Source organism: Copadichromis virginalis, linkage group LG2 (genome assembly GCF_057382275.1).
Source record: "Copadichromis virginalis isolate Kocher_CV1m ecotype Utaka linkage group LG2, C_Virginalis_male_GT1.1, whole genome shotgun sequence".
Lineage (NCBI taxonomy): Eukaryota > Metazoa > Chordata > Actinopteri > Cichliformes > Cichlidae > Copadichromis > Copadichromis virginalis.
In genome coordinates this window covers 5,835,357-5,858,871 of record NC_140619.1, presented here as the reverse complement: position 1 = coordinate 5,858,871, position 23,515 = coordinate 5,835,357, and the positions used below count along the sequence as shown (strand labels likewise).

At 37.0% G+C, this 23,515-nt stretch overlaps 1 protein-coding gene and 1 long non-coding RNA gene across 4 annotated transcripts in view; one reads left to right on the top strand and one right to left on the bottom strand.

Annotated features, from left to right (window-relative positions):
* Positions 1 to 871: 871 nt before the first annotated feature.
* The window catches only part of glrbb (glycine receptor, beta b), a 35,098-nt gene continuing 12,454 nt past the window's right edge, over positions 872 to 23,515 (bottom strand). The window contains exons 5-10 of the mRNA XM_085469201.1: positions 22,198 to 22,424; positions 19,169 to 19,251; positions 18,541 to 18,681; positions 15,523 to 15,675; positions 4,954 to 5,246; positions 872 to 2,032 (exon numbers count right to left, since the gene is read on the bottom strand). Coding sequence (XP_085325327.1) covers positions 1,736 to 2,032; positions 4,954 to 5,246; positions 15,523 to 15,675; positions 18,541 to 18,681; positions 19,169 to 19,251; positions 22,198 to 22,424 — 1,194 coding nt within the window. The 3' untranslated portion in view covers positions 872 to 1,735. The remainder of the gene's footprint in view (positions 2,033 to 4,953; positions 5,247 to 15,522; positions 15,676 to 18,540; positions 18,682 to 19,168; positions 19,252 to 22,197; positions 22,425 to 23,515) is intronic.
* Positions 6,060 to 10,537, top strand: LOC146716870 (uncharacterized). Of its 3 annotated transcripts, none has more exons than XR_014922394.1 (5): positions 6,060 to 6,403; positions 7,102 to 7,167; positions 7,512 to 7,667; positions 8,119 to 8,211; positions 8,509 to 10,537. It is a non-coding gene; the product is annotated as an uncharacterized LOC146716870 (long non-coding RNA). The 3 variants fall into 3 exon arrangements; XR_014922390.1 differs by having other exon boundaries at positions 6,060 to 6,559; XR_014922384.1 differs by having other exon boundaries at positions 6,060 to 7,167.

Here is a 23,515-nt window from a genome sequence, read left to right as displayed (position 1 = left end):
TTTAAAATGTCTGATAATCTTGGATTATTTACAAAACTGAAGAAAAATAAACTTTCCAAGCAAATGTCATGTAGCATTTTATCGACTCATCACTTAAAAGAAATCTAGATGCCGCCATTGGGGGGCACTGCAATGCAAAATCTTTTTCATTTGTGATTCAGCGAGACCTGGAAAGAGTCTACAGAGCTATTAAAACTAACCTCAAATATGTAATCAGTAAAATATATACTTTTCTTATGAGTCATACTTTATATGCTTTTAAATGTTATTTTAGAAGCTTCAAATACTGTTTTTCCCCGTCTCAGTCTGACTACCATTCTGTGTCATAGGTTGATTTTTGTAGTCTGTCTGTAACCATGGCAGCTGCAGAAGAAGAAAAAAAATGTTTTTGTCATGTAGTGAAATCAAAAAAGAAAAAAAGAAAAACAGGAGATCAGGGCAAATAACACTTTAACTGTTCCGTTACATGAGCAAACCTGCCCTAAATGACTTCAAACTTCATTAATATGACCCTATTGTCATGACATGAGGTCAGCATTTATCTTGCTTCATTAAGCCAGAGACAGATTTCATACGAGAAGTCTCACAGTGATGGTCTGGGGTCATTTTCAAAGCAGGTTTTCATGAATAATTGATGGCTGGTTTAGCAGATTAGGAGAGGTCAAGCCTAGGTGAAGAAACAGATGTCGCATGATGTTCCGAATGCATATGGACAGTGCAGAAGGGAAAATGTTGTAAATATAGACCGTTTTTGTCTTATTGTTAGCAATATATGTTAACCAGCTGTAGGCTGAGTAAGAATCAACAAACAAGTAAAAAAAGAAAGGTAAAGAAGATGAATATTTGGAGCATAGCAATGAATGAAAAACAGTTCTCGGTTTAAATCTTTGTTTAATTTAATCACATTAAATGGTGAAAAGTTGCTTGTTCATTTATTTTTCTTTGCTTGTGTATTTCACAAACATATGGTCCCAGTTCAGTAGTGATCCATTTACACACAATAAAAGTGTCAAATATTACATTTGCTGGAGGAGTGGCAGTGTCACATGGCCGTCTGAGCAGGAATAAAGTGTTTCGCATCCACATATCTTCTCAAGAGCAAATCAAAATAATATTAAATAAATATATTAAATATATATTCTATACATATATTTTTTTATACTTTGTTTTCATATACATGCATTATTTTAACATGCAAGGTAATTATAATGTTGCACGTTGCATTAAAGCTTAAATAAAACGCTTAAACGTATTAAACTTGCGAGCATACTCCCACTGGGCAATGGCAAAAATTAATCAAACAAATAAATTAATAAATCCATAAGCATCATCAATCGATCTGCGCGACTACAGTTTATTTCTTAATCAGTCTTTGTGGATTTGTTTGCATCACATCAGTTGCTTTATTTGCAACCCTGTATTAACCTCCTAAGTACTACAAAAACAAAGCTTCAGATTTTATACTTACTTTTTAGGAAAGATAAGAAAGACTGATTTGGAATGATTTTTTTTATACACAAATGGTCACAATGTGTGTGTTTTTTTAAGTTAAATATAACAATTATAGTAATATATAATGACTCTCAAAATCATTTTGCATGGGTAGGTCTCACATTTCTTTAAGTTCACTTTGATAGTTAAGAAACTTGTGACGGTGTGTGTGTGCGTGTGTGTGTGTGTGTGTGTGTGGGGGGGGGGGGGGGGGTGTCGATAATACAAGATCATTTGAAGATAATCACAAATATATAGACCAGTAAATCACATTAAAGAAGAGGAAGGAGAAAGGGAAGAGAGCTCTCGAGTACAGGTCAACTCTTTTGGCAGCAGAGGGGATGACCGGCTTTGGGGGAGGAGGTTTCTTGTTGTTCTTTGCTTGGGATTTGCCGAGACCAGAACCAGTATTGATGGCCTTCCCGTAGCAGTCAAAGTTTGACAGTTCAAAGTCCCGTGGGAGTGAACCCACAATGCTGAAATCATTGGTCCTCAGGTCTGATTTAGAGGTGCATACCTTCTTGCAGCGGGTCTCAGCAACCTGGGTGGACAAAAGCACACACAGACACAGACCGACTTGATTATTGAATTCTGCATCATTTCTGTCTAAAAATACGCTTATCTGTGTGAAACATCTGAGCCATGATAAGATTAGAGTAATATTCCGAAAGCGCTACGGGCAGCCTCTAAGGCAGAGTAGCCACAGCAAAGTGGTTCAAAACTGGTTGAGTGAGCAACAGACTGACTTTACAATCCATAAAGGCTTGTAGCTTTATCAGTGGCCCCAAGATTATTCCACCTGTACAGCAAGTTCTTCAGTTAATTTAAGACTTTAAACCAATGAAACCATACCTCTACTGCGTTATTCTGCACTGTAGTGTATTGTAGCTTGGTAGAAATTAAATAAGGATGGTTAGCTGCAAAGTTCACACTGGAACACTATTCCCATGTTGACCAAAGTTAAGTTATTAGAGCAGACAGAACTCATCTGCTACTTTAGTTTAAGTTCTGCACATCTTTCCTCATGCCTGTCACTTACCTCTTGCTGCACAATCAGTCATTCTCTACTTGTTTAGTAGCTGCCAAAAGTGTTTTCTATTACATCCAGTCACTTGAGCCAAAAACATGCTCCACCAGGAAACCCAGAGTCCTGCCATTTATTTCGATGCTGAAGCACGGCTGCAAGCCAAGCACACCCTGAGTGGAAGTGGCCTTTCCCAGCGAACAATGCACAGGAGCAGTTATAATGGAGCTGATCAGTCTATACCAGCACATTGTATATGCTTCATTTGTCATGAAATAATGAGGGAATGGGCCTGGTCTGGCCACAAAACTGCTTATTAGTAAGCCCTAAAAACAGGAGACTATGTATACAAATGTCTGTAATTCCTAAAGACTTGATCCAAATTTGTTGTTAAACCCACTGAATTACAGCCAAAAGTCTGCACTTCAATCACATCCGAATTGCTTGATTTAAAATCCCCTGTGGTGGCGTATAGAAGCAGAACTGCAAAAATGTGTCTTTGTCCAACAAATTATGAAGGTAAGTGTACCCAACAACATCACATAAGATATAAGAGTATTTTCTAATACACAAATACAGACACATTCATTTTTCTGCAAGTTGGAATTTATCTTTATCAGACTAAGACTGCATGAGGGTTTACAACTGAAACCCTTTTCCATCACGTCTGTACTTTGTATAGATACCTTTCTTGCGAACCAAGCAGCACAAAACAGCATATAGAAACATTTTTGACTGTGCCATTTTTAAACCTCTTATTATGGCAAAAGGAAACTGAATGCCACACTTGCTCTAACTACTCTTTGACACATTAAAAAGTGTTCTGTTTCTTTACAGTAGTGATGATGTCATATTGATTCTGTATGGAGGTTTTTCTCCAAACTGAAAGGAGCATTGAAATGAGGCTATGCAAGATAGCTGGACTCAATTGGAAACAGACTACCCTTTGAAAATGTTGTAAAAGAGCTGTTTGATCTTGAAACTTGGATAGAACTCTGATGCTAAATCAAAGCTACGGCTATTTTAAGAGGAAAAAATATCTTTGGAGCCAAAACTAGATTTGCTTTGTTTTATGAAATTTTTCCTAATATGGCTGTTCTCTCATCTAGGTTCTTGTGACTCCTCTACAGCCTCTACATGTTATCACAACCTGTGCTTACACAAAACAATCTGCAGGAGGACTTAAGTTAAAGTCATCCAAAAAAAATCCCTTTCATCGACTTCCCTAAAGGCCTGCGGGGTGAACAGGATCTAATCAGACTAAGGATGCTTATTCACTGAAGTCATTAAGCTCATTAAAGCTTCATTATTTTGATTTGGTTTTGACAAGAAAACCTATTAAACCTCAATGGAATAATGTAATCCTCTCAGACCAAATGTGGTTCGGACTAACATAGACTCAGAGGTAAATTAATTGCAATTAGGGCATACAATCGGAAGACCCATGCAACATCCTCCCTGTGCATGTAAGTGTCAGACTTGAGCCCTGACCAAGCTGTGCGTATGTGTATGTCAGACACAATGCCAATTATTAATGACTGGATTTCTCTTTTCTCAGTGCCGTAATATTCCTATCAGATACTGGATCTGGTTGTTGATGTGGTTTGGGAGTTACATAAAAGCAAAAAAACTATACACAGGCATCCAAACACTCAACAGTCACTCAACAACAAAAATGCACCATCGTTAAAATGTTTTGGTGATTAACTGGGGCATCAAAACCCAAAGAGGTCGTTATGGATATCATCATTATCGATTACACAAGCATCTGTGCTCTCATTAAGCAAAATGCAACTGAAATCAAGTCCCACATAACATAAATACCCTCGATGTTATCTTGATGGATGATGCAAATATTTATGCCTAATGTATGAGTTCTTATTTAGGGTTTCAGGCAATGTAAAGATGTTTTGGTTTATGCCTCCATGTCCAAATATTCTTTAGCAAAAACTAAATAGATATAAGTGGATAAAGAACAAAATCAGAGGTTTTAAATGCCTTTCAATGGGGAATTTTAAGCTTTTGATGTGTCAAAAAATTGCTTTTTTTCTACTTGTATTTGAAGACAAAAGGTTTTCCGTTTTGAGTTTCTGTGTTCCAAACATAGGCATATATTTTTATGCATAATGTGGCCATGCCTATACCAACTGCCCTCATATAGATGGACAAGAAATGGTGACATTGAAATTATACTACGCATATGCAAAGTTGAAACTCTGAAAAGTAAAAGCTGTTGATGATCATGATAAAAGATCTAAAATGGACTGCAAAAAATGGATTCCACTAGTTTGAGCACCATATGCAAAGCATGTGTCCTCTGGTGCATTTTCATTTGAATTGCTCCTGTTATACTACATGCAAACTCTCATAAGAAGGCTACTTAGAGGTGACTTACAGATACAAACACACTCAAATTATCAAAAACCAAATATACTGACATGCAAGGTGCTGACGTGAAGCGGTGTCCCTCCGGTTCCGTTGACCGTGTTGTTCCGGGCAGCAGGGCTCTTTCCTGCAGCCTTCTCTTTGGATGCTATCTTTGCCTTCTCTGCCTCAATGCGTTTTGGGCTGTTGAGCATCACTTGAACCACGGCATACTCCACCAGCGAGGCGAAACCAAACAGCAGGCAAGCAATGAGCCAGATGTCGATAGCCTTGACGTAGGATACTTTAGGCAGCTCTGAGGCCAAGGAGGTACACTCAGAGGACAAAGAGAGCACTGAGAGGATGCCTGTATGGAGAGTTATAACAAGAGACCTTGTCAGTCATTATAGTCAGATGAGGTATTTTTTTGTTTTTTATATTGAGAGATATGTGCACATTTTAGTCCCTGTGAAAACAGCTAGTAATCAAAACATAAAACCTTCATCCCTGTATAGCAAAAATATTTATTTATCACAGAGGTTAAGCATTTGATTAACTTACAGCTGAGGAGGGAACACTAATACGTTTCATCTTTAATGAATAAAAAAATTAAAAATTCATTTAGTAATACACTAATCTGCAAAAAAGCTTTTAGAATGTCAGAGTTACCTCATTTATTAGGACATTTCCAAGAGCTCAAATAGCCTTTAATGAAATAGCATTTTTAAATCATTTTTACAGGTTGGAGATTCCTTTGCAAAGCACCAAAGCATCCTTACAGGATACTAGTGATGGGTCGGTCGCGAACGAAATGGCTCTTAGAGCCGGATCTTTGAAGTGAACGATGCGAGCCGTGGGTTTTTTGTTTTTCGCTTCACGCTGCAAGTCACCCTTGTGTTTGCGCTGAGCAGAGACGGCAAACAGAGCCTTGCGTTTGCGCCCCTTCCCCGTCTGCTCAGCGCTGAGTTGAGGGGGCGGTAGTTACATTCGCAACAGCAGTAGCACACAACAAGAGCAGGAGGGAGAGGGAAAGAAAGAGAGCCGGGATCAACAACAAGAGACAACACCGTCACATTGGAAAGGTACAGTAAAGAAAATGAGTGACACCAAGAAAAGAAGCAAAGTCTGGAACCATTTCAATCTTAGTGACAAAACAAAGGCAGAGTGTACACTCAAAAAAATGAATGAGGTGGATTGTTCAGTGTATATTAATTATTTATTTTCATTTTACTTAAAATATATGTTTTTGTTAAGTTAACATATGTTTTTCTAATCAAGTCTACGTAATTGTGTCTATTATTCAACGTACATAATACTAATGTGTTACTTGATCGCATAACATTTAAGTTAAGTCAATTAGGATCGATATACCTTGTATATCCACAAGGTGGCAGTAATGCAAAAACAGTTGTAATGAAACCGCGCAGAACAAGAAGGTTTCACGGCTTGTGCCTGCTCATGCGCAAGACTTCAAATTTAACTGAAAAAGGCTGTTTTGGCGCCAAGCTACTGTTTCTTTGAGAGGTAAGACCACTTTTTTCTTTGACTATGTTGTGTAGTATCTATATGTCCAGCATGGTTATATTTTGCGTTTGTCTTACAAGACATGTTATATCGTTTGCGTGCGCTTGTTTTACATTAGTTTTACTGGGTCCTGGACATGCTTATTTTGTGGACTGTGTAAGAAACATTTTTATTGTTTTTTGTTTTATTAAGGGATTAGCTACAGGGGTTCATGGGGTTATTCTTTCAAGGGGTTATTTTTCCATTTGCTTTCTTGGGATTCCTTTTCTGTAATCCGAGAGTCGGAAATATCGAATAGGATAGCAAGGATAGCATAAAGTGACATTTAAAATCCAAAAAGTCAAGGGCGAAAGCCACTGTGACACCATTGTTCTGCTCTATCAGTAATCTGTATTATGTAAAAATGGTCTGTAAATACAGCATGTTTCCTAGCGGAGTTATACATATCAATGTAGTTATAAATTACAGTTTGTGAAAGTACACACTTAATTTTTTTAATAAAATTATTCAAGACATATGAGTGGACAGACAATGGAGGTCGACAGACCTGGTGATAATTGCTTCTATAGAAAGTTAGCACATGGCAGTGTCAATCTCTTGCTTTTCTTCTGAGTAGTATTTTATTTAGTTGTAATTCAAACAATAATTTGCTTCTTGAAATTAAGGAATTAATTATTTTTTTTCTTTATAAATCTCAGATCCTGCCTTTACCTGCTCCCTCCTATACTGATGTGGTGTATGTGGTATTGCTGAGCTTGTATGTGGTATGTGAACTGTTATACTTTTAAAAACAAAACTGTTTTATAAGTTAAGTTTTCTTTTGTGACCCATCCCATGCCCCTGTTATTTCTTCTCCACATCTGAACCATGGTTGCAGTTCAAGGGCCTGAGGCATGAAATTCTTTTCAGCTCAGCTGTGATCAATATTTTTTGGAACTTGATAAATAACAATAAAAGCTGTAATGGCTCCATTAGCATTTTGTGTAAATGTTTGTGTTAAAATTATAGCTTTAATGAGGTCTTACTACATTAGTTTTAGTTTGTATATGTGTACATATAGTATGTATATTTACAGTACAGTATGTTGTGTTTGTTGACATATTTTCAGGTGGAAGCAGAATATGTGAGGATTACTACTGCTGCACATGTTCCAAGGCTTTTTACACAACTTGACCAATACACTGACCAGCTCATAAAAGTCTTCAAGAAAAAAGGAGGCGTTGCAGGGAAGAAAATTAGACAAACTTTGGCCCCAGCCACACAGGTGCGTTATTCTGTTGGTAGCAAAATATTATGGCTAATAAGATCATTTTCAAATTTAAACAGCTAGTGTATGGTAGCTGCACAGTGCACTTACATTTATATTAAGCAAGACAAAGTTTGGTACTCAAAATGTTGAAAATTTAAATTACCTAAACATATGTAAAATCTGATCCCTTGATTTAGGTTAAACCAGAAGTGAATGTTTTTATGTTATGTTTTGAATGCAAAAAAGATGATGTATTAGTTTGTCTTTACCTCCATTATGGACATATCTAATGTGGTGGAAACCCTGCCCAACAGGTTAACTATTCATGTCCATGTGATGATTAGTTGGTCTTGTGTACATGTCTATCTGTGCAGTGGATATGTCATTCATTTTGCGTATAATGTGAGTTTCTGTCATCCTAAAGTATATCTGTTTTCTCTTCCTGTATCTCTGCCACTCTCTACAGAAGGAAACCATTGAAAAGGGGAGGGAGTGTGTCCTCAGGGCACTACCTTTTTACCTGAATGAAGACCCAAGCATCCTCTTCAAAGAATAATTGGTTGGTAATTTTAGTTTAGTTTTTTATCTGTATTAAACCAAATTTTGAATAACTAATGTTGTTGCATGTTGTAATGTTGTTGTTGTTGTAATTTGCATGGAACCTGTTTAAATGTTTTGGGAAATCTTCTTGTATACCCAAACTATTTATATTTATCGTTGAATCTGTAGTCTAAAATAGTGGCGCACTGGGGTGCATGTTCCTAATATTGTGTTTACGTCATTAAAGGGTAGCTTTGGCCCTTTTTCTTTCTTTTTTTAAAACTGGATGCCATTTTTCTATGTTTTTGTGTCTAAGCTACAGCTGTTCAGAGGGAGCTGGAACAAATTACCCTTGCTATCTTTACCATCGAAAGAGCTGATGCCAGCACTCCTCCAGCCGATGTGGGTGTAAGCGCCAGACGTCTGCTTTATATTTTTATTTACGATTGAGTTCATGTTTGTTTTATAATTCATAGATTCATTACATAAGTCATCTTTTCAGGATTAATAAATGTGAAAATATATGTGTTTACATAAAGTAATTTTAAGTCACTGTTTTGGGATTGGAACCTAAAAGGGGGTACCTCTCACTTTAATTATGTAAGTGCAATAGTAGCATGAAACCCTGTGTGAGAGGGAAGGGGAGGAGCATGGACAGAGAGGTTAGGAGTCTCACGGTTTTCTGACCGTGTGCACAGCTAGTTCTGGATAACTGCTATTTTTTGGAACTTTCATGCTTTTTAGGAAGGAGTTCATTGTTACATCTTCCGTTTGTAATAAATAAACAGTCTTCAAATCATAATGCAACTGGAAGCATTTCTTTTGGAAACCAGGAACACGCGTCAGCCATAGACTCTTCTTTTTTGAACTTGGTTTATTGGAAATTACCCTACAGTGGGTATAACCATCTAGTGTGTCCTGCATGACCTGGAAGACCTGGCCTCTGCATGTGCACTCTTAATGGGTGGGATATATGCACTGAATCTCAGTTAACCTCAAGACTGAAAGCTAAGAGACAATCAAAAGTATTGAGATTTAAAGGATTTAATTGAGAGATGATACTGCACCAGAAATGTTGAAGGGTGGTGTGTATATTAGCGTTCAAGGCATATTGTTATGAGGTGGAAATATGTTCATATTCAGTTTGTGTTACATTGTGTGCATTGTAAAGGTAATTGCAATACATACTAAAATTAAGGGTAAGTTAGGAGGTTGATCTGATATCCTCGTGTTGGTGTTGTTCCCAGATCATCATACTAAATGTTGTTCCAGGATCAACATTGCAAGTGACCAATCAGAATGTTGTGACGTCATACTTTTGCGACTTCGGGAAAAACCGGCGTAAAACAAAAAACTGTACTTAAGCTGTCCGCCTCTGTCCGCCGATCAACTGACCCTAACCGTAACCCTTTAATAAACAGTAAGCAGAATTGATATTGTCCTTGCAACATTGGAATTTCATAAATGCACGAATGGCTTGGAATAGAATAACGTCACAACAATGTGATTGGTCACTTGCAATGTTGAACCTGGAACAACATTTTCATGATGGTCTGGGAACAACACCAACACGAGGATATCAGATCATCCAAGTTGGGAATGCAGGATGAATGTATATTTTGTGGACTTTTAAAGACGAACAATTGTTTCCATGTTAAAATGTTTCCATCTGAAGTTTTTTGCCCAAACACTGGTAAAATAAATGTTGACAGTGGTGAGTGTTAAATGGTTACTGCTGTGCTGTTGCAAAAAAACTGAACGCTGACAAGCTGTTTTATTGTTAGACCACAATGTTGGCATGTTTTGTTAAAGTTTTATTTGGGATGGTGATGTAATTTTCTTTGATTGCTAATATCAGTGGACTATTTATTATTATTATTATTATTATTATTATTATTATTATTATTATTATTGTTGTTGTTGTTACTTTTTTTTTTTTTTTTTTTTTTAATTGTGGCTGTTGAGGTGGACACTTCACTTTGCATTGTTAAAGGAAAGCACTTCATTGGCATTGTGTTACTGGACTGACCCTAAGCAATCATTGCAAATAGCAACTTTGCTATCCATTTTAGACACTAAAAGAAAAAAACACTCACAGACCTTACTAGCATCACATGTGCATAACTCAAGTGTCATCTTATCAATGTGTTATGTGATCTTCAATGCGTTTTTTTTTTTTTCTTCTATTTCTGGTAGATACAGACATTTAATTTAAAGTCTTGATGTTGCATCTGTCTACATACTGTTAATTACTAACCCTAATGAGCTGTTGTGTTTTATTTTGGACTGGGTTTACACAAATGCTCACTGAATGTGTTGGCAATAAAATAAATTTAAAAAAATAAGTTGGATGTACTTAATTCATTTGTGTGGAACCTGTTGACAAAATAGATTTATGTAAAACTAATTAAGCACAAGGTGGCTGAAAATATAATATTTGAATTAATCTAACTTAAATTTAACATTTTACTGCCACAAATAAGAAATGTGTTGAAGTAACTAATCTAAACTATCTAACCTGAAAATATATCATCTATGTTCATACAACATAACTTGATTTAGTTAGTCTTAAATATGTCTTGTTAATCTTAAGTAGTTTTTTTAAATTAGATGAACTAAAGATTTTTGCTTTAAACTAACATAATTCAATTAAAGTCAACGTTTCATTTTTTTGAGTGTAGAGTCTACAAGAAAAGGATATCATATAGAGCCGGCTCCACAAACAACATGCACATACACCTAAGAACTGTCCACCCATTAGTGCAATGGGAAGATAAAACGCAGTCAGTTGAGTGTGATATTAATATTTCTAAATGCCAACCTTTCCCTTAATTAAAGATCTGGGCGTTCTCCCCCCCCCCCCCCCCCTCTTTTTTTCCCCCCATATTTTAATTTATTGCGTTGTGGTTTGCAGTGTTTTGTGTTGTTTCACTTTAAATTTGTTTAAAAGGAAAAAGCTGAAAATTTAAGTAGTTAAAAGTTGAAATGTATGAAATGTAAATAGTTGGTTTCTGTATTTTATAATTTATTTATTACATTTTATGTGGAGTGAATAAATAAAAGTATATTTACAGTGGCCTTTAAAGACAAAACACGTACAAACTCCAAAACACAACGGAAGTGCTCCAGGATGCTAGGGGCCGTGTTGAGCTTTTGTTACCTAGTGGCTACTACACAAGCCAGGAAGTACCAACAATTGGATTGGGTGTGTGGTAGTAACAGGTAAATGAAGTTTTTTTTTTTTTAATTATTCGAATACACACACACACACACACACACACACACACACACATATATATATATATATATATATATATATATATATATATATATTAGGGGTGCAACGATACACAAAATTCACGGTTCGATATTTTTTCGATACAAAAAAATGTTCATGCCTTTTTAATTTGTCATTTATTAAAATTATAAATATATATTTTAACTCAAAAGTACAGTTTTTAAATTTAACCCTAACCCTTGTGCGTGTTTTTTATTTTGACAGCGAATGCGCACCTGCGGACCACTTATGTGCAGCCCTGGTTATTTAGCTCGTCATATTGCAGCCACAGAAATTCTTTTGTCCATGAAACCATAAAGCTGCACTTTCTTTTTGCCTTATAGTCTGATTTGTCATAACTTCTCCGTTTTGTGGTAAGCTTTTCTTTGGCTGTCACTTCTTCACCCTGACCTGTCTTATTTGGCTCAGCAGAACTAAAATATATATCTGTCTGTGAAGGTTCTCAGTCATCCAGGTCATCGTAGTCAAATATATATCCTGCTGCTTTTACACGCGCACTCACATAAGCTCAGCGATTCTCTGCGCGATCAACCTCTCACATGTTTAAGCTTGCTGCGGGAGATTTCACTTGTCATGTTTGCATAGTAAGCTAACTCAAGAGTTAGGAGTTCACCTTGTAATCGGAAGGTTGCCGGTTCGAGCCCCGGCTTGGACAGTCTCGGTCGTTGTGTCCTTGGGCAAGACACTTCACCCGTTGCCTACTGGTGGTGGTCAGAGGGCCCGGTGGCGCCAGTGTCCGGCAGCCTCGCCTCTGTCAGTGCGCCCCAGGGTGGCTGTGGCTACAATGTAGCTTGCCATCACCAGTGTGTGAATGTGTGTGTGAATGGGTGGATGACTGGATATGTAAAGCGCTTTGGGGTCCTTAGGGACTAGTAAAGCGCTATATAAATACAGACCATTTACCATTTACCATATATGAGTGTTTGTGTATTAATACAAAAACAATAGACATATGAATTCGATTGTGTAATTTAAGTGATCTAGGTAGCTCTGTTTTGGAAGTTCAGTTAACGCTAGAAATGTGTTTTGGAGTTTGTACGTGTTTCATCTCTAGGGGCCCCCATAAATATTTATACATAAACATACATAAAGAATACCACGTTTTTTCACATTACTAATTCCTTTTGTGCATAATTTTATATTGTTGTTGATAATTAAGTCATTAAAGCAACAAAAAAACCTGAAGAGCCGGTTGGGAGCCGAAAGAGCCGGCTCTTTTTAGTGAGCCGAGCCGAAAGAGCTGTTCTCTAAAAAGAGCCGGAAATCCCATCACTACAGGATACAGCACAAATAATTACAGCCAGCCTTTAGAGGGTGTTCTAACAACTGACAAAGAGATTTGCACAATTTTTTTTTCAAATAATAGTGCTGCTTCAGGGACACAATAAAACACACAAATAGTTACTAGGTTTTGCCTCCAGGCCTCATATGGGTCACTCATCAACAAAATGTTCATACTGGGTTCAGGATTTCTAAACAAATTGCTTCTTTCTCACTGGAATAAACTTTAATTACAGAATCGTGGAAGCCTACCTATATGAACAGAGAGAAATATGAAAGTGGCAATATTGGTGTCTTGTTCATCAGTGAAAAAAAAACAAACGTGGGCTATATGAGAATGAAAAACAGGAACAACATACTGTACAGAAAATTTCTGTTGTGTCATGGCAAACCAAGTTATATTGTTACATCTGTTCACACTCCCTATACGGCAAGAATACATGCTGTTTAAACATAAAAACACACACCTCAGTTCAATGAGCACATGGACACATACAGTATATCCACATGTACACACACACACACACACATAGACACACACACACACACACACACACACACACACACATAGACACACACACACACACACAGCACAGAGCTATAAATGAGAGTATTCCCACACCTGGGTGCTAACTGACCTGGACTGATCCCATTTAGAGAGAAGTCAGGGGAGGCTTCCAGGAGGAGTTGGAGTGATGATGGAATGAAAGTGGTGATAAACAACTGGAGGGAGGATGGAAAAAAGGAAGCAGTGGAAGACTGAAGTGGGATAACAATGGATTATCTTATCTGTGCAGCCCTGAATACACACACACAGATGTGCCAGTGTGACACTGGGTGTGGGTGACACTGACATATTACACACAGGTTGAATTATGAAGGAGGGGGACAAGCAAATGGAAAGATTTTTTTTCTCAAGCCAGCACAAGATCTACAAATACTCTGTCAATTCTGAAAAGTGTAGTGTTTGTAAAGTGTAGTATAAGCATTTACAGCATATGAAGGAAAGATAATGCATAAACATCTATAAGAAATAGGCAAATATAACATCTATACAGTGATATATAACCTTGCTTGAGGCATTTTTCTAATTAATCTGAACACATAAGGGTGTGCCAAAACGTTTATATTTGGTACATGTAAGACATACTTGAAATATATCTGCTGTAAAAATAGTGTTAAAATTGTTAGTTCACTACATTCATTCATGTGACAGTAGTAGTGTCTTTATCTGAGTATTTTTACATTCAGGACTTGAATTTCAAGTTGTAACATCATTCAGAGATGGCCTTCTCTGAAATAGCCGAATTACTTATTCAGCTATTTCATTAAACTGAATGTGAAAAATCACAGTGGAGCCTGTGATTTGGAGCATTTGAGTGGTAAGTTTATCACTGTTATGTGTTGTACCATACCACATCAGACGTTAAATTAAGCTACAATTTGACCAGGTTAGTTAATCAGTTCCAGGTGTCACATGTTTTGAGGACATCCATTAAGTAGAGACACAAGACAGAAGGGCATCCACGGGGCAAGACAAAGAAATAAAAAAAAAACCCTATAATGATGCTATGAGAAGAGTGTGTTTTAGCTGAGGAAACTTATGAAACCGACTGTTTAAAAGAACTGACAACTTCATATTAGCCAGTGGTGCCAGCCTGTGCTTAGAATATATTAACCTAGTTCCTTTTTCCAACATACAGGCCTAAGCGAAAGACAAATTGTGTCAACAATCAGTGTTATAAAAAGGGCCACTAGATATTGTTCATCTGGGTCCTGTGATTTATGCAGTACATATACAAAGTCACACTATAATCTAAGTACTACCAGTACCAGACAATCCTTGTCACTTCCCTTGGGGCTCGTTCTAACACTCTAGTAATCTACCTGAACCTCCCTCAGGCTTGATACAACGTGTGCTTCTTTAATTTGGAAAAAAAACAGCACCTGTGTGCTTCAGCACACTCCTTCATTACTTTGGTTAATAGGGATCAGGTGTGCCCTGTTGGCCAGCTCAAGTAGCTTCTGCATTCCCACTGTCTCCGTAACACTTTATTGACTGCACAGAATAACATAAGAATTTAAGTGAAAGACAAGAGCCTGGCCTTGCCTCCAGCGATAATAAGCTAAAATTTAACAAAAGGCATTTTATCAGTGGATGTTTATAGGAATCAGCTTCTTGTCTAATGGGAAAAATAGCTTGAGTGGATGAATGTTTTAGATTTTAAACATAACAGCAAAGAGAAACCAAAGTTATGACAATTAGGCATAAACCAACTGGCTAACCAGCAAAGGGGGCAGTTATTGGTCTTAAACATGGGTTTAAGCTCTCAGCTCTGATTCATGTGTATTTAGCTTACACTGGACAAGGGTTCTTGCTTCATGGGTCCCATCTGTCAATTACAGCGACATTCAATGATTTGTCACATACAGAAAAACGATGGCTATGACACCAACCTCGACAGATAAGTCCTTCATGGTGTCAAAGTGATGGATAAGTCAGTGATCCATACAAACATCCAAATACTTTAGAGTGGTTTCTATTTATTTACTATAGCCTTTTGCCCAATAGAAATCCTTTTAGACAGTAGTTTAAATGTCTAATTCCTCCAATAAAAAAAAAACAAAACACTCTCACCCATCACTCTTTTTGATCTAATTATGCACTTATCCCTGGATGGAAGCACAAGAAATAGTTCACAGACAATGTGTACTGATAAAGATCGGTGAAACTTATCAAGTAATCCATACCCAAAGGAACCCTGGCAGCACTTGCGTCAGGGTTAATCCAGAAGGAAAGCCATGAAAGGACTACGATGAGCAGCGTAGGGGCATAAACACCCATCATGTAGAAGCCAACCTGTCGCCTTAGGGTGAAGATAACCTCTACACAAGTGTAGTACCCTGCATGACAATGGAAACAATGGTCACATATCAAAACATGATTTCATCAAAACATAGCTAAGGTAGTTAAGTAGGCATGTGCTTGATGGCACTGGCAGTGCCTTCATGCACATGATTTATGTGTCCCAATTCAGAGAAATGGCACTATATGAAGCCCATGCTCCACCTTACCTTTTCCCATAAAGCATAATTAATTAGAGACAATAGCCAGCAGTAGTTTTAAGATCAATAAGAAAAAATAAAATGTTACGTATTGGTTGAAATGTGGTCTTCAGAGCATCCAGTCCCTTAACTGAAACAGAGCAGGTGAGAGAACTGGCACTTCACTGAACGGTCTATAAAAGCCACATTAGGCATTAGGAGGTAAGGTAAGTTCTTTATGCACTCTACTTCGTCCTTTGGCCAAAGAGAAAAGCAAACTGCAGTAGTGTGCATCATTTGTCATGGAGAAAGCAAAAAGAGAAGACAACAGCCAATAGGCTTTAATATAATTTCACATAACTTTGTTAAAGCTGAGACTTATTTGAGCACTCAAGGTCGCACATCAGAAAATACTGCTTCCTACTGTGAATGTGCCAAATGTGTAGGATGTCTGAACCTGCCCCAAATCCTTTGAGTTATTACTGTTAGAATTGGCACTTCCATTTTCTCTTTTTTTTAAGTGATTTTGCTTGAAAGTACTATATACATTCCTACTAATAACTTATCTATTTTTCAATCACTCATTCCTGTTGGAAGTAAAGCCATCATTAGTAAGCCTGAGGAATAAGAATCCATAAGATTCAGACCTTTTCAGGAGCCTTTTGTTTCTGAATATAGAGCCTAGTTAGTCGGTCTAATGGGATGGTAGAGTGGGTGGGCTGAAGTAATATTTAACTAGCTCAGGGATCTCTGGAGCTTTTATACAGCATATAAGAGCCGCCTGTGTCGCCAAGCAGGCTTGAACCAGTCGTAGACAGAGGTGATCTTTGTGTCTGGCCAGGTAGCCATGGCAACCAGTTAAAAGCCTGACTCATCGCCAGCAGTGTGCCTCCCCAAGTGTGAGAGCATTGAGGTCATACCAGCTCTGTTGGCTGATAGAGATTTTTCCATTTCATTGTGAATTCATTTTGTACTCACATAAGTCTGCATGAGTGTATACCACAGTACCATTACCTTTTTCTTTTTTGCAGTTTTACTTCTTTTATTACAGGATTAGTTATTATTCTTAGTTCGGCAAGCAGCCTGGAAAATGACAACTTTTACAAGCTGTCTGCTACCCTTCACTGGTATTTAGACACATTTAAAAAAGAAAAAACCTCTTAGCAACAATATTCAGTAAGGACCACATAATTGTATATAAGGGTACTGAGGCCTGTAATGCAATTCAATATTTAGGACCAAGAAGGATAACCCAGTAGGTGGTTCACTTCTGGCAGGGCACACTGTCATGATAACTGATGCTGCACACCTAATTTGCTAGCTTCAAACACAGTTCAAGACAGCAGATAAAAACATAAAATCACCACCTGGGGATAAATCTGATTTTTAGAAATAATAAACAATTTTATTATTTCATATTTATATAGTAAATAGCTTTTTTTTATTATTATTATTCTCATGACAAATGGGAACAAACAGATCTTATCCTGTGTAGTCCTTGTTGTACATTTGGCCATTTGATGATAACATCAGAATTTTTGGTAAAACATACTTAGAAAAAACTTGGTTAACTTCCTTAAGAAACCACCTTCGTGTGATTGTTTAAAATAATAGGCTGTAATGGACATATTGAAGCCAAATAATTAAAAGATTCTTGGAAAACTGAATGTTACCACTGTTATTTTTACTATACTCAGTGCACAACCTATTAGCTACACCTTGCTAGTACTACATTCACCCCACTTTGGCCTTTACAACTGCCTTAAATCTTCATAGCAGAGATTTCTCAAAATCCTGTAAACATTCTTCAGAGATTACTTTTATTCTTATTGTACAAATGGATGAGATTTTCATGGTAAAGTGAAAAATAGATCCAGGACAGAAAAAGCTGCATTATGCCAGTCATACAACTTCAGCTTTTTGCAAGAGTCTGCACAGACAGCATGCTAATGCTAAGCTAGCCAGCATACTAAGAGAAGAGTCATCTGTGTCCTAGTTTGAACAGCGACTTGTGTTGGTGTGTTGGGCCCAGGGAACACATTCACATAAAAAATTAAATACATTTCAATGGGGGGTTTTTTTGTTTGTTTTTTCTATCTTTACATTTTATTTAACCATGAGCAAAACCTTCCCTGTGGTTTGTCTTTTAAAACTCTAAATTACTTTAAACTTGTCAACATTAGGTTTGACTACTGATAACACATCATGAAATAGAAATAATATGAATGAGAGGAGTTTGCACTGTGACAACTCAAAGTCACTCCATGTTTCAAATTACAGCGTGTGCTAATATTATTACTTTGTTTACTTTGAGGAGAGTCAGAGTAACCTTTCAGTCATGACTAAGTAAATTTGTAATATTTCTGAATTTGTCCTAAGTTATCTGATACATCTGTCTGCTCAGTGACTGTGATTTTTGGTGGCTTCCCAAGAGGGAGATAGTCAACAGTTAATGGCAGACATATCCATATGACTATACTTTTAGGTTGAGGATAATTTTCTTTTAAAAAAAAAATTAATATTGCTTAAAACAATGTTCATAGAAAGTCGGAATTTTAGCGCAGATGCCAGCGCAGGGAAAAAAAGTAATTTAGTAGTTCAATATACCCATTCAGACTTCTACTGTACATTTTTACTGTCAGCTGAGCGTAACTACTTTCTTTGGATGGTCAAAACTTTTTAACTTTCTTATCACTTTATATTGTTTCATAACGATGAAAGTACCTGTGCCTGTATAGTATTTGGTGCAGTTTCCATAAGTAATATCTTCTTGTCGGATATCAAACTGTGGCAGAGCAATAGCATCCATTTGCACAGGGTCTCCTGTCTGCCACATAAACTGCAGGTCATCTGTTGTATAACCAACTGGAAATCAGGAGGGCACAGATACAGAGATAGAAAAACAGTCAAACACAACAGATATATATAGTTTAAGCCCACCGTTACCACCCTTCCAATGAACATAACAGTTCAAATGCATGAAGCCATCCAGAATATGATACATCTCAGCAGTCAGGTTTGGCTTTACAGGGTAATGGCTTCAAGTTATGTTGCTTATTTAAGTCTAACTGCTTTGTAAACAAGATGCAGTAAAGACATGTCAAGCTCAATTAGCTATGAGACTCTCACAACAACCCTAAAATATGATGATTTATTCTACTGCACTAAGTGTTCACCACTGGAATTGGCTGCTAAACACAAGCAAAATGCTCTTATTTACCCTAAAACCAACTACTTTACAAAAACAACAACTATATTCCCAACTCATAAATACTGAATGTCTAAAATATCAGCAAGCACATGTGTATACTGATGAGATACTTTAAAGAGTTGTTAATTTAGGAAAACTTACAGCTTTCAAGTTGCATTTTACACCTCTGTGTGTCCATAGGGAATAAGGTCAGATCAAGTGGACAAGAAAGGGTGACGGACAACCTGTCGGAGGAAGAAGATATTTATTTTTTTTCTTTATGGCTGCTTTATTGTATTCATTGCATATATTACTGTATACACTTCACAAGATGAAACTCTAGATTACACTGGAGCCAAGGGTTTAACCCGAAAGGGTTTTTTTTTCTGAGTGATATATTAACATGGAATAAAATGGTACATGCAAACATGCAGACAATTCTCTTTGGAGATGAATAAAACCTGGCAGCAATCCCTTTGAAGATTAAGTCTGTACATTCACATTTCTATTGGTTATCCAGTTTTGTGTTACATGGGGGCCTGGAACCTATTCTACTTGTTGTAAGGTAAAAGGCGGGGTACAAATCTGTTTTCCACTAAATCTTGTGCATGTAAACAGTTTTATCTTTTGAGTTTCCAGTTTTACAGTCTTAATTACTGAAGAAAATATATTAAAATAAAGTAAAGAAGGACAGAAAACACAGGCAAATATTTCCAGTATAGACTAAAATATATCAGAGTGAATTTGCAGTACTTCAGGTCATAGACACAAATGATCCATGATTAAATACATTGGCAGCACTACAGGTAATAGTTCTATGCAGCTGGGTCAAAAATTATTTAATGTGCTCAGTCTACAGATGTGTCCACAGCTACATAATATAATTTTGCACTTTTATGTAGTCTAATATTGAGAACACTGAGCAGTCATTTGGTTACTACTAAGGTTGATGCTACATTAATTCAGTCTGAAACTATGCCAAATTAGCCAGGAGATAAGATGTACCACAACGTAAGGAGTGCTCTGACACGTTGATAAATATGTTTTTTTCCTTTCTCACTGGGAGGTTGTTTTGCTCTAAATAGTAGCAAGAGGTGTCTCCTTTTTATTTGACATAAAAGCCATAGTAAAGCCTAAAAAGAACAGTTAGTGTTTTGACACAATATGACAATCTTAATGGTCAATTGTTTCTGTATCCAGGGATACAGCCCTCAAGGCACACACAACCAGGTAATAACTTAGAAGTGGGTATTGATAACTGGTTGAGTATTGATAAGAAGTGATAAGCCATGATTGCCATGGTTCCCTGTAGTGTGAATGGAAGCGTAGTGAAACTGTGAAGAGACTATTCATGAAGTCAGATGCATCTTTTGAAATGTGTTGGTTTCAGTGGTAAAGCACAACTTTTATTTTGAAGGCCAATGTTCTCCGATTCCAGTTTGTGCCACAATTTTGCAAGTTTTACTACAGGGTGGTGAATTTGCAGATAAGTCGGTTTGTTCCATGGAAAACACAAGTGACCCTGATGATCTGCTGGTGACCAAAGCAGTCACAAAGGGGTATCTTCATTGCAACTGATTTCTCTTAGCAAAATCCAGCAACACCTAAGAACCACTTGCAAACCAGTTAAAGAACACACATTTCTTTCATAGCAAGCAGAGGTTGTCAGGGAATCGCCAGCTTGGGACTGAGGCCTAACATGGTTTACAAATTTCTAAATATTCCACTATGAGGCTGCCATTATGAAGTGATTACTTTTGAAGTCATGTAAGTGTTTACATTCTTTGTTCTATGGCCAATAATAAACTCTAATAGCCTGAAATACAGCTTAATGTATACTGTTTATAGAAAGCTAGATGTAAGGTAACACCCTATTGATCCCTTTCAAATACAAGATTTAATAACTCTAATATCTAGCATATTGGACTCCTTTAGCTAAAAGGCTGCTGAAAAGGCTGTGTCTTCAGTATGGCCGCCCAGCTCCAACAATTGAGTTGTGACTGACTTGACTTCAAGATAGGCAGGGTAACGCTACGCTATCCTTTTTTAAAAATTAGTCTCTAGTTATCAATGCAGGACACAGAACTGACTTTAAGTGCTTTGTAGATGTTTCTAATTAGTACTTAGGCACCAGCCACCGCTTAAGTGCAGTATAAATGGATAACACTCAAACAACCAAATGAGCTCCAGTCTCAATAACTAGATAAGAGAAAACTAGACAGGAAATTTGAATTGCTGTTCCTTCATTCCTTAATTGGAGTCAAATTATTTCAGTTGTTGTATGCTTGTCACCGAATATTTAGAAATGCAAAAAGCCTAACTGCTAGGTAGTAAAACAGAAAGAACACATTTTATATTACTTTCACTAGCTGGGCCCACGTCCTCATTTTAGGTTTGAAAGCGTATTAGTAGATAAAGGTGAATGCCGTGGACGTGAATTGAGCTGGGGTTTAGGGAAGGCCACTGGTGGTGGCTCCCGGACCCAGCAGATCCCTGTGTACTAATTAGAAGTGAAGAAGTTAAAGAATTGAAAAGAGGAGGGAGGGTGAGGAACGTAAACGAGTATTAACAGGTTGTAGAACTGGGGGAAACTACATAGATAAGAATCAGGAGGAGCGTGTTTGGAGGCGCGGTCCCACTCCTGAAATTCTGGTACTTTATCTCCAATTGTTTTAAACTGTAGGGATCACAGGGCTTGACCCCAGATCTAAGTGATAAAACAACCTCATAATTACTTGAAATAAAGATCAGCGAATATGGCAAAAGCATAAATACACCCTGTTTAAGCCATTTAGTAAAAAATATAGAATGCTATATCAATATCATAAGCTATATGTTTTGGTATCATAAATCAATGATGGTATTGATAAAATATTAGTGAAGATCATTCCTAGACTGTATGAGATCTGTTTGCAGACAGAATCCTTTCTACTTAACTTAAAGTTTTTTTTTTCATCAGCTTTAAACTTGAAGATTCATGACTTATGGCCCAAACTAAAATTGAGTGGTACTGTCGAAAGGACTTTTGAATTAAACCAGATACTAAGTCATAGCAAAATTTACAGTAATGCTGCATTTTCCTGGATTATTGCATATCTGATGAAGTGACTATTTTCAACGAATCACATAAGACTGAACGACATTTCAAGTACACTGATTAAAAACAAGTTTAAAAAAAGTAAATAAATTACCTCATACTGATTAGGACATCTCCATTACGGAAGATGAAGAGGAGAATATTTTCTTGGGTAACATCATGAAAGTTGGCGCTCTTCTCATTAGCGAAGAACAGGTCGGGTTTCCAGAGACATTTGAACATCTTGGGATCAACAGTGAGAGAATCAGACTTGAAGTCGTCTGGCAGTTTCAGCCTGGGGTCATTCCAGCGCTGCCGCAAGAAGATGTTGACTCTGTAATCCTGTTAAGTGTAACACCAGGCGAGTACAAACACAGTTAATGTTACTTCCATGTAAACTCAACTGGACACAGTTTGGGTGCTTTCACGGTAAATGATGCCCAAAAGGCAAACTCTCTAAATGGAATAAAATAAAGCATATGCTAATCTTTCTGCTAACATTTTCTGAAGCTTTAAGGGGGATGGTACAAAAAAGTGCATTTTCTGTGGGAATGAATGAGATGCTTTAACAGGGTAACAAAAACATTTTTAAGCCTCCTAAATATGTTTGAATAATGAATAATAACATATAGATTACTTTAAGTGCAGAGTGACAGTTTACATCTGCAACATAATGCCTTTAAAGCGGTCAACACACAAGAAACTGCACAGTCCAAGGGTCAAATGTTATCAACACAGCAACAGCAAGTACCTCATTAGTGCACATATTAGTAAAATGTCCACATTCTTGATGGTGGGAAAGTATCACTGTGAGCTTTGGGACACATCTCTGTGCACACACTGATGGTGGGCCTCAAGCTGTTCTGGGAGCAGGTGAGCTATTAAGCTGAGGTTGAAGACAGATGGTATGTCAAATACAATGGCTGAAATATCAGCTTTGCATGTGTTCAGTCTTGTGTAGGAAATATGCCTTAAACGTATACTCTCCCCTTCTATTTAGTTTTTATTACCTGAAACTATATTATTATTGACATTTTTGTTATTTGACATGGCAGCTTGTTTAAATCTAAAGTAAAGTCAATGAGAAACCATTAGAATTTTTAATAACTCAATTTTAGCATATGTGCATCTACTGCAATTTAAAACATGTTAGTATTTATTACAAGGAAAAAAAACTGCCCATGGCCATTACACTTGCAATACATAAATGATGCAATGTCAAAATTATGGAAGCCCATTTCCGCCACTAAAATTTCGAGTAATCTACGTGAATGACGTCATTTCCTTGTTACCCGGAAGCTGAAGCCTTCAGGTAAAAATGCTACAGCTAAGCTACCGGCAATGTCAAAATACAGCAGTTCAAATGACATAAATAGAATATACGTGTTTATAGACTACACAAATCTGCCAAGTTTGAGCCAATAGAAATTCTG